Raw genomic sequence first — 12,406 nt, 5'->3', positions numbered from 1 at the left:
TTTCCCTGTGGATTCCATGGAGGTTAACAAAGGCGGACAGGGAATTCTCCACACGAAAGGAATTTGGGCTCTTCTAGAAGTCAGAACTCCATCACTCAAATCTGGCCTGAAACTCACGTGTGCTCGTGAGGCCCTTGAGTGCAACTAACCAAATCCATTCTCTTTGTTTATCTTCGCCCATTGTCTATTATTTAGTACTGAATTCTTACAGCATAAAATTTAGATGTTGCCTCCTGCTCACTCAACCTTGTGCTATGCTATGAAATAGTTATGATCATTCTAGATTCTCCATCTCTCCTTGATTCCCATGTTCCTGGTCCCACTAAGAACACTCCCCCTAGGAAGGACTAGATGGAACAGTAGAATACCCAAATGGTTACCAAGAACTGTTGGCTCATTTCTGGGTCCTGGAAGGAATATCAGACTAGGATATGGGACACCTGCATTCTCATTCTCCACCTTCCACCAACAAGTTGTGTATCCTGGGACAGGTCTCTTCTTATTTATGGATCTGGGTTTCTTTATCCATAAAATGATAGAGTTGGACTGGATGATCTCTAAGTACCATTTCATCTCAAACATTCTGCGATGGGATGAGTCTCAGATCCTACCTCATTCTGTCTGGTGCCATGGAATGGAGTTGAATTGGGAGATGGAGGCCTGGGGTATCAAATTTTGGCTCTGATACAACCAAAACTGTCCTTGTACATAATCCTGCCCATCTCCTGTCTCTACACCTTTGTACTGGCTGCCCTTTATACCTGAAAAGCTTCCCTCATCATCTACGTAACCTTGGACAAATTGCTTTAAATTCTCTGAACCTCAGTTTTTTAATCAGTAAAAATGAAGGGGTTGAACTACTTATGGAAAGAGCACTAAATGAATAGGGGGACTGGGGTTCAAATTATATCTCTGATAGTTACTATATGCACAGTTTTGGGAAAGTTGCTTAGCCTCCTTCTGCCTTAGTTTCTTCACCTATAACATGAAGGCGTTAAGAGTGGACAGCCTACGGGCAGCTAGGTGGCGCAGCGGATAGAACTCTGGCCTTGGAGTCAGGATGACCCGAGTTCAAATTTGGCCTCAGACACACTTGACACTTACTAGCTGTCTGATCATGGGCAAGTCACTTAACCCTGATTGCCTCACCAAAAAAAAAAAAAGTGGATGGCCTCTAAGCTTCCTCCCAACTCCAGATCCGTATTCCTACAATTTTATAAATGCGTGTTGTAGAGCTTATTTCTACTGTTCATCTTTAGATTTTTCTAGTTGCCCCATTTGTCCTTTTCTATACTTTTCTTGTGTTTGACCAGTCTCTAAATTACAGTCCTCCCATGGCTCTCTCTCCTTCCCCTTCACATCCGTTCAGGAAATCAGGTTGGTTTAGGCCACTGCCATTTTCTCACTATTGTCTGTATTTTTTTCAATCGAATGAAGGCGGTAAGCTCAATGAAGACAGGGAACGACCTTACTGGGTAGGGGGAAACATTTCTGAATGCTGCCAACAAACCTGCCATTTTCAGAGAATGAGGAGGATACGGCTTGGAGGAAAAGAAGCAGGATGTGGGCCCCCAGCCCATACAAAATAAATGTAAGATTCCAGTTGGGTTCCCATCTGGATTACTCATTAAAACCCTGTAGCCTAAGACTGAAATACATATGCAAATACTCAGGAGGTACAAGGAGGCTGTGTCTATACAGGCAGAGTGAAATGATGGGTTTGGCAAGTATCCTATAAGTTTGGTTAGGTGTTGATAAACAATCCAATTAATCCATGGTAAGACCTTCCCATTTTTGTGGAACATGTTTTGGGCTAAAATAATAAATATTCATATTTATTAAATGTCTATGATATGCTTAAGGCATCATGTTAAATTACTGATTGAACTCTAGACTTGACTTTGCTTATTCAAACATACTTCAGAAGGACCTAGGCTCTACCCTCCTTTTTGTTCTCCCCCAATCTCCCATTGGGCTTGGATGCCATCTGGTGATTCTGGTAGTCAGGAGGTGCCACAGGAAGCCATTTTCTTTTCTTTTCTTTTCTTTTCTCTCTCTCTCTCTTTTTTTTTTTTTGGTGAAGCAATTGGGGTTAAGTGACTTGCCCAAGGTCACACAGCTAGTGAGTGTTAAGTGTCTGAGGCCAGATTTGAACTCAGGTCCTCCTGACTCCAGGGCTGGTCCTCTATTTACTGTTCCACCTAGCTGCCCCTAGGAAGCCATTTTCTCTGAACTTTTCCACCAATGCAGTGACTCTGAGTTCCACAGAGAAGGGGATAAGATGGGGGTTGGGACTGGGAATGTCTAGCTGCAAGGGGAAAAGAGCCTTCTTCTGGAGCTGCCAGAGCTAGCAGAGCCTTTAGGAACCCAGGGTCACATCTACATAGCTGGGGCATCAGAGCAGGTAGGACATCAGAGGAGGAGCAGATGGAACCAGGCTCTTGACAATTTGCATGGAGTTGGACTTTGGAGAATCAGCCTTGGCTGAACTGTGGCTGAGAGATCTCTCTCCCTCAGAAAAGATCTCTCCCAGAGGAGCTACCCCCTTCTTCCCTGATCACTTAATCCAGCCAGAAGTAGTGCTTTAGAAGGCAATTCTCAGCAAAAGACCAACCAACTTCCTCCTTCTGGACCAGTAATGTTAACCTGCAGATCCCCTTCTTTTCTGTAGCCCATCAGCCAATGGCTCCCTCCCATCCTTAATGTGAAGCCTCCTCACTCTCTCTTTGGACCTCTCCTAAGACACTTCCTATTCTTTGAATGCAACACCCCATTCCCCATATCCACACCTTGGCATTAGTATCCCTGTCACTAAACTCCAGGTCACCTAAGTTTTGGAAATCTCTAAGGACCACCCATCCCAACAGAGGTAGGACAAAGAAATACAGCATAAGTCAATGGCTTACTAATCACTTCAGGAGTTAGAACACTTGCCAGTGGGGAAAGAAGTGACCATAGACAGACCCCAGTGAGAGCAAGAGTGGCCATGGTCGTCAAATTGCAACACCTACTATCACTTCAGACTACATCTGCCCCTGTCCTAGGCTCCAGCTGGAAGTCAAGATGTTAACGTCCATCAGATATGGATTCTTACAGTTGGTTCTAGGATCCAGACCTTTTTTGATGGGACTGTGGCTAGAAACAACAGATACTCATTCAGATATATATATTTTTTCTCCTGCCTGGAGACTTTCAACCCGGGATTAAATAAAATCTGCAGGCTATGTTACAAGAATCAATGTTTCTGTTTTTGTTATGCCTTTACTAAAGCTAATTAAACCGTACATTGAAAATTACAGCTTGGAGTGAAGGTGACAAATGAAGGACCATGAGGGGAAGGCCAAAGAAACCCGGGCAGCAGCAGAGTGGGGGCTGAGCCAATAGTTGTCCTGATGAACTAGACAGTATAAGATATGGCAACAGCAAATATAATCTGGGAAAATAATAGTACAGAGGGCTGATACTGGAGTGGCATCCATATGCTCATGGCCTTAACAGCTGACAGAGGGTGAGGCATGGGTCGTAGCGCTCCTTCCCTGGTACAGAAGAGGTTAAAAGACTTGCCTGAGTTGGCACAGTGAGTCAGAGGTGGAGCTGGGACTAGATTCTGCCTTTCTTCCTTCCCAACTCCATCTCACACTAAAAGTAATTTTTCACCAGAAAAATCCCAACAATTGCTGTACCTTAACGTCACCTCTGTTGACACCTAACTCTAGGTGGTACCTCATTACCGTCATGTGGGAATATTTCATGCCAGCAGCTCTATGGGGGCACGCATCGAGATGCTCGGCAGAGCACAGCCAGAGATAAGCTAAACAAGGGAGAGAAATGCTCCTGGTGACTTGACTTACATTCTTTGGACATCCCCACTTCAAAGCACTTCTGGAGGCGGCAGTACTGGCAGCGATTCCTGGTGACTTTGTTAATCACACAGTTCTTATCTCTGTGGCAAGTGTAAATCATGTTCTTCTGAATACTTCTGCGGAAAAAGCCCTGCAACCACAAGTAGAGAGAGAAACAGAAGAGAATTAAGCCAACGGGGCGGTGTCCAGGCAGCGAACCCAACACCTCCCCAGACTCTGACTGTTCTGCTCAGGTAAGGAAATGAGAGCAATGTAAACTGAGGTTCAATTTTGCTAAGCAGAATACCTCGTGGTGCTGAGGGAAAGCCATTGACAAAGATATCCTCGGTCTGGTTCCCTCAAATCAACATCTTTTCATCATGGGCTTCCCTTGTCTGCCAGGACACTTTCACAGGTGTGTTTCACCTTCAACAGGGTGAATGGAGGAAAACTTGAATTTCCCAAATAGAAAAAGTGGGTAAGGAGCAGGGATGGGTGTGTGATTGTTTACTGTTTTCTGAAAGGATTCATTGAGAGGCAGTGTGGACCATTAATGGATAGAGGGGTGGCCTTGGAGTCAGGAAGACCTGGGTTCAAGTCTTGCCTCTGATCATGCACACCTGTGATATGCCCGTGTGCTGTCATCTCTTAACTTCTCAACGTTTCAGGGAACTTCCTAATTACAGGTGTGAATTATAGGTGTGCTGCCAGTCGACACTGGTGGAGGGAGTTTCTACACCTAGGGTTCCCTCTACAAAAATGTCACAAGTCTAGATAACTCCCTCACCCATCCTAACCCCTGCCCCTCCAAAACAGATTCATCATTTTCAGAAGATTGTCCACAATAGGCAGGATGATGCCTGGAGCACTGATTCTGGAGTCAAGAGAACTGGGTTTAAATGCCACCTCTGATGCCCCCAACTTTTGTAGCCTTGGGCAGGTCCCTTAACCTTCAGTTCCTTATCTGTAAAATGAGGCAAGTTAAACAGGATGCCGTCTGAGGGCCTTTGAAACCCTGGAGCTACAAGCCTTTGGGCAGATTCCTTGGGATAGCGATCTCTGCAGAGGACTGGTTTACACACACCTCTCCAGGTATGTGTCCATGGCATTCACCAACAGCCTCTTCTCACTCCCCTATCTGTTCACATAAGGAGAAGGTCCTTTCTTCCTGGCATGTTCAAAAAACAAATCTATTTACTCTGGAGAACTAGGACTCCATTTAACTACATTTGAAAAGATCTCATGAATATATCTGCTCTATCGAATGTATTTCAGTGAGGCAGAGAGGGAAGGATGCAGAATTAATTAACTAATATTATTTTAATATTAATAAATATTACTATTTATTTTTATTTATTATTTTATTTATCTATCTCTTTGTTTATTTATTATTTTATTTATTTATTTATATCTTATATTCTCTGAGGTCCCTTTTAGTTTAGATTCCCTCTTAGCATGTATGGCTAGTCAGTATCTAAGCCCCCCCCTTCAAATAGTCAGTCAACAAACATTTACTAAGTGCTGACTATGCACCAGGCACTGGGCTTGGGATACAAAAGAAAGGCAAAACAAAAAAGAAAAACAAAAACCAAAAAACCAAAAAAACAAACCATGCCCTCAAGGCATACAACAGGCAAATAACTATGTACACATAATATATATAAATGCCAGCGCCTTCCTTCTGTTAATTATCTCCATTTATCTTACAAGTCTTGTTCCTGTGTTATCTTCCCCATTAGAGTAGGAGCTCCCTGAGGGCAGGCATAGATCTACCATCTATGGTCTTATGAGGAAATACGCCTTCTGGGAGCATCTTATCTTAACTAATTTTTTTTTGCCAACTGGAAGCCAAGCTCACAGGCTGAACAACTACAGATGTGGTCAGCACTTTCTAAATGTCTACACCCTGGGGCAAAACCATAGCTGCCCTGTCCCAGTTCTGGCTCTGGGTATTTGCACTGGTATGGAAAGACTTCAGAGGATAGTAATCAGCCAGGTAAAGTGACTTTGGACCAAGGACGCAGGAAAAGGATGCACAGGTTTTCTGAGCTTTCCAAAATAGCTTTTTGGAGTGATTTCAGTTTTAGCAAATGATTTCTAGCTTGTCACAATTTTTGCTGACTTAATCTCTACTGGGGAGCATTTTATACCGAGTTGTGTAAACATCAATGCCTCTAAACCAACAGGGCTAAGTTTACATGGTACAAACAGGAAGAAATACCTCTTTTCCCTATAACCTATTGTATTGGAAGTCTGTTTCCTGGTAGACAAAAACGATGACCCCATTTGAAGCGGGGTTCTGGAAATTCTTGTGGATTCATGGCTTCTGTGAAGTGGTGATGGGAGCGAGGGTGGGGAGAGACAGAAGAGGGAAGGTTTGGGAAGGACCAATGAGGAGCAGAGACAATATGACCCAAGTCAGAGGGTCTACAGAGGCAGCAGCTGGGCAGCAGTGGACCAGAGTCAGCTTAGAAAGGGTTGAGGGTAGGGAATAACCAATGGGATCGCCCCTGCAGAGCCAGTGGGCTCTGGGACAAGAGACTGTCTGCTAAGGAGGCATGATATAGATGGTAGAATGGAAGCTCCCTGAAGGCAGGGGTGGTTTCGTTTTTCTCATATCTCCAGCATAAAACACAGAGTCTGGCACATCTCAGGAGCTTAATAAATGCTCATTGAACTGAATTACACCCAGAGGACAACTGAAGGTCACGTTGGAGTGGGGGCTTCAGAAAGGGTAGTTTTTCTAGCCTGGCTAGAGATGGAAAACATTTGTACAGCAACTGACAAAGCAGTCTAATACCTGTCTGCCATGACAACTTATCTGAGTCACACCCAAAACAAACAACACAACAGAGAGGCCCAGTATTAGTGACTCCCATTCTACAGATGAATAAACTAAGGCCCAGAGAAGGGGCATCATTTAGCCAAGGTCACACAGGTAGCTAGCAGCAAAGCCATGAGTAGAACCAAGGTTTTCAGGGTCTGAGTGCTGTCTTTTTCCTGATGCACTCACACTGGCCCTTGGGTGAGGCTGAGTCACAAAAGGACAATGAGTGACTGTGCCCGGTCCTACCTGTTTACGGAGGGCATCTTAAAACCTCCTCATGGAGGAATAAGATGGTTTTTGTCATGACCCTAGCCGCATGACTAAGCAAGTCCCTCGAGGACAGCCCACTACAGAGGAGAGGGAATTGGCTAGAACCTGTGAGAAAGCCAAGTCTAAACTGAAGAACAGAGACTTTGGCATTCTTGGGTGCTGGCCACAGGAAATGACCAGCAGTGTCCATCCAAGAGCCTTCTCCATGTGCATGGTAGGCATGGGGGATGGTGAAAATGGGATGCCAGGATAAAAGGTGATCTGCGTGGTTATGGGATTTAACTTGAACTTTTCATTGAAGAGCTGAGATGATTATTGTAGTGCCACTATGCTTTGTCTTGGGGGATAATTTTCAAATATTAAAGTATTGCCTAAGCTTTATTTTATACAAGCTTCCGAAGGCCAGAAGCCAAGAGGTTGCATGAGGCAGCTGGGAAATGGCAGGTGAGTCAAGAAGACCTGAGTTCAAATCCCACCTGGCCAGGTGACGTTGGGGAAGTCAATGAACCGCGAAGCTTGATCTGGGCATCTCTCCAGAGCCCCAAGTTACAAGGGGGTCGCTGAATTTTATCACTAGGAAATCCTTTCATGGCTAAACCCTCAAGTCTGCACCTCATTAGAGTAGTGGATAGGAAAAACAACAAAGAAAAATGTTGACTGGGGCAGCTAGGCCCCAGAGCTGAGTTCGAATCCCACCTCAGACACTTAATAGCTGGGAGACCCTGGGCAAGTCACCTCTCAGCGCCTCAGTTTCCTCATCTGTAAAATGGGGGAATGATGGCTACTAAGGCCCCTCCAACTCTAACTCCATGATAATATAATTCAATTCAATTCAATTCATTGTGCTTAGGTAGTGTTGATAAAGAGACTGAATCAAAACCAGTCTCTGCATGAAGGAGCTGACGTTTGACTGTGTAGCTAGAACATATACAGAGAGAAGTACAGTTAGCCCTTCCATATCTCAGCTTCGTCTGTGGTGGTTTCAATATATCTCGGGCCGGCATAAGAAATTAAACGGGAATTTCGGGGAGTTTTGCAGAAGCTGCAGATGACATGCAGATGCCAGCAGACAATGCTGAATATGTTTAGAAACTCAGAAATGCATAAAATATATGTAAAGTATTGGATAATATCAACATGTTTCATATTTTAATACCATAATCATTTAGACTTCTTTAATATGGAGGGAGGGCCAACAATTTTTACATGGATTTTCTAGATTGTGGGGTGCTGGGCCCCTAACCCCCACGATGTGATAGGGATAACTGTATAATATAAAGTAGGGCACAAAGAATCTATCAGATAATGATTACAAATGGTGTGGAAGAAGGCAGCTCTGACAGCTGGAGGGTTTGAGCAGGCTGCCTGGAGGAGGTGGTACCTTAGCTTAGCATTGAAGGCAGATTAGGCTTCTCTGAAGTGCTTGAAGAAAGAAGGAGTTTGTGAAAGGCCCGGGCACTCTGAGCAAATATTAGGATGGCTCTTGGTTCAGCATACACAGGAGAGGATCTGAATGTTCAAAGGTGTCTAGGAATCGCAGAATCACAGGGTCCTGAACAAAAGGACCTTGGGACGGCATCCAATCTTCTCCTTCCTGCTCAGACGCAGGACTACCCAGAAGTCATTCCAGGAAGATCACTCCCCTACCCCGTCCTGAAAGTCCCCAAGTTCCCTTGGAAGGCCGAGGGAAGTAAATAAAACAGCACCCCAACCCGACTGGAGCAGCAGCAGCCCCTCTCAACTCTAACATATCCCACAGTGACGGGGAGCTCCCTACCACCCACAGCAGTCCCCTCCCCATCTTATTCTCCCCATGGCAACCGTTCTTCCTAGCATCTAGTCTAAATACGACCTCAATTTTAAAAAAATGTCTCCATCATTCCTTCTACTGCAAAGAAGAAAAATCACTCAGTGCTATCCAAGCAAATGTTGGTCAAACGGTCCCAATCCTTTGACTTTTTCTCACAGACCCTACCTTGCCACTGACCATCAGGTTCTCACCGTGTGCCTGGGTTTACCTTGTTTTAAGTTCTTAGAATTTGGCTTTTAAGTTACCTGTCCCCCAACTGTACATGCAATGATTATCGTGAAGTCTTTATGGTATTAATATCACAGAAAAGATAGAAAAAGGAAACTGAGGCCCATGGAGATTAGATGCCTCATCCAAGGTCACACACTGGGGTCATCTGATTTCAGATCTGTATTCTTTGTACTTTTAACACCCTGCCTTCCTCTTAAGGGTGGAGGGGAATGTACAATAACCATTCTAGAGGAACCCATTAGATTGTAAGCTTGTTGAGGGCAGAGGCTGTCTTTTACCCCTTTTGATATCCCCAGTGCTTAGCACCATATTTGGCACACAGTAGGTGCTTAATAATTGCTTACTGACTTTACTGACTGACCATGGGTGGTACAAGGGAGAGGTCCAGGCAGAGAGGGATGAGAAATTTAATGAAAAGTTCTTAGCTCATATTAGAATTGTAAACTCAGAGGTGGAATGAACCTTAGGGTCTATACTCCCAACCCCTCCATTTTTCAGATGGAGAAACTGAAGCCCAGAGAAGTCACAGATTCCTGGACCTAGAGGTGGAAGTGACCTAAGAAATCATTAAGTCACTCGCCCAAGGTCAATCAAGAAACAGTAATTAGCAGAGTATTCAGCAGGATAGGAAGCCTGATGGCCCCCGGATGCCAAATCTAACCCTCAGTGCCCACATCAGGGGTGGGCTGGAGCCAGTTCAAACTAGCTCCCACAAGAGAAATAATCGAGAAGTTTTGAGTGTGAACATTTACACCTTGGAAATCACTATTAAAAGGGCCGCAAGGTGGTGCCATAGTGCACAGAACGCTGGCCCTGGAGTCAGGAAGACTCCTCTTCCTGAGTTCAAATCCAGCCTCAGACACTTACTAGCTGTGTGACCCTGGGCAAGTCACTTCACCCTGTTTGCCTCAGTTTCCTCATCTGTAAAATGAGCTGGAGAAGGAAATGGCAAAACCACTCCAGTATTTCTGCCAAGAAAACCCCACATGGGGTCACAAAGACTTGGACACCACTGAAAAACAGCTGAACCACACATCAATCATTACAAATCAAAGCTTCATTTCTTGGTTTATTAGTTGCTTAGACCAGAAATCTAGACACGCAGGCCGCATGTGACCCACAACACCAAATCAGACTAAAATGTAACCGAGATATTTAACAGAATAAATCAGTATACAATATAACAGCTAATGTTAACATGTGGGGTGGTTGTTTTTTTAGTGAATGGGAAGCCCAGGATCCTTATACGGATTTAGCGTCACCATTTCTATTTGAATTTGACACTGGTCTAGACTCAAGAAAGTCGTAGAGAAAACATTACTAATGAAAGTAGATGAAAAAATAACAAATGCAGATGAAACTGAAAAGCGTGTGGTAGGTACATGTTTTCTCCCTCGGAGAGCTGGTTGTTAAACATCTGTAGCAGAACCTTCAGGATGCCATCTTGTGCCACTCAGAAGAGCGACAACATGGGCAGAAACCAGAATCCTGTATTTCTCCTAGGTGTGCATCCAACCCCATCCAACTACACAGTTTTTGGACACAATGAACTGCAACCTCAGGCCAGGTCAGAACTGCCGGATTCCAGATTCTGAGCCAGAAACCCAGGACTAAGGCCTGAGGGAGGCCAGTGTGGAATAATCCCATTACAGCCACTTTGGGAAACAGGCTTCGGACCAGGAAACACGTTGCCTTAAACAAACAAAAACCACCCAGCCCAGGAGTGCATTACTATGCGTGACAACATCAGAAAGTTATAAATAGGGAGATTTGGGAAGGGGGGGCTAAAAAAAAGAAGAGACAAGACCTTTTCACCTTGCTGAAATACAATGGGGAGCTGGAGGGAGAAAGTGGAAAAACAGCTACTATTCTGATGACAAGAAGGGAGTTTCCTCTGGGTAGGGAGGGTGGGCACTGGTCTGGAGCAGAGAACACACAGTTCAGAGCAGAGCAAAGCCTGGACACGTGGAGAGGAAAACAACAACAGCAAGAGGGACGGGGAACGGGGCTGTGGAGACACACACACACACACACACACACACACACAGACACACACACCCCCACACACACACCCCCCCACACACCCCCACACACCCCAGATGTCCCTAAACTACAAGCACCGGGCTTTGTTATTTCTGGCCAGGACAGAGGCATGTGATGTGTGACCTGAGATGAGAGATTTCCGTTTTCCAAGTCTCAGTTTTGTCATCCGCAAAATGGGAAGAGTGGGTGGGGCTGCACCAGGCATTCCTTCCAGCTCTATATCTACAAGCCCGTGCATGGCCCCCACTGGCCAGGTCTGAAGCCTTGCCAAACCTTCAGGACTTCTGTCCTTCCCTTCCTCACTCCTGCTTCTCTGAGTCCCCAACTCTCTTCAAGGCTCCCATCTCCCCTTTGCCATTTCTGGTCCCCCAGGCACTGGTGCTTTTCTGTACTCCAGAAATTCAGATCACAGGATTGCTATTGTTGTTCACTCACATCTGACTCTTCATGACCCCATTTAGGGTCTTCTGAGCAAAGATACTGGAGTGGTTGGCCATTTCCTTCTCCAGGCCATTTTACAGATGAGGAAACTGAGGCAACCAAGGTTAGGTGACTTGCCCAGGGTCATACTGTTGGTAAGTTTCTAAGGCTGGATTTGAACTCAGGAAGAGGACTCCAGGACTGGCACTCTAAACACTATGGTAGTATAGCTGATGGCGGCAAATGTCCTGCTTCATCTTTGCCTCTTAAAATCAGTCCATTCATTTCCAGTTTCAGTTGTGTCTGACTCTTCATGACCCCATCTGGAGTTTTCTTGGCAAAGACACTACAGTGCTTTACCATTTCCTTCTCCAGGCCATTTTACAGATGAGGAAACTGAGGCAACCAAGGTTAGGTGACTTGCCCAGGGTCACACAGATATCTGAGGCCAGAGTTGAACTCAGGAAGATGAGTCTTCCTGACTCCAGGCCCAGCGCTCTGTGCACTGCAGCGCCACCTAGCTGCCTCAAGTAAATATACCTTTCTAGTAGCTAAGTAAGTCTGTCTGGCTAATTGATGCCCAAGGAGAGAACATACCGGTGGGGGCTCCTGAGCAGTCATAGAAAACTTCCCAACGCGTCAGGGTTGCCCACAGAACTCTAAAGGGAGGAGAAAGAAGCTGCCTTCTGGATGCTTAGCCTGCTGGCGTCAGCAATGAGCACAAAGGAAATGCTGCCTTGGCATGGGTTGTTACCCCCAATAGAATGTCAGCTCCTCGAGGGCACGAGCCGTGTTCATTCTTGTCTCTGCATCTTCATCGTCTGCCACAGTTTGAGACAGAAGAGGCACTTTAAAAATTCTTGCTGAATTGAATGAAATTAATTTAAAAAAACTATTTGATGACAATTGTAAAAATCATCTGATTTTTAAGACCCAGGGCTGTTGGTCAGTCACTGGATGCCA

General features: G+C 45.1%; 1 protein-coding gene across 1 annotated transcript in view; it reads right to left on the bottom strand.

Annotated features, from left to right (window-relative positions):
- The window catches only part of RARB (retinoic acid receptor beta), a 179,619-nt gene that overhangs the window by 87,559 nt on the left and 79,654 nt on the right, over positions 1–12,406 (bottom strand). The window contains exon 3 of the mRNA XM_027872583.1: positions 3,852–3,993. Coding sequence (XP_027728384.1) covers positions 3,852–3,993 — 142 coding nt within the window. The remainder of the gene's footprint in view (positions 1–3,851; positions 3,994–12,406) is intronic.

The sequence above is a fragment of the Vombatus ursinus genome, unplaced genomic scaffold, assembly GCF_900497805.2.
Source record: "Vombatus ursinus unplaced genomic scaffold, bare-nosed wombat genome assembly UNPS02014799.1, whole genome shotgun sequence".
NCBI lineage: Eukaryota > Metazoa > Chordata > Mammalia > Diprotodontia > Vombatidae > Vombatus > Vombatus ursinus.
The sequence above is the reverse complement of the archived record's forward strand: the minus strand, read 5'-3'. Positions and strand labels throughout refer to the sequence as shown.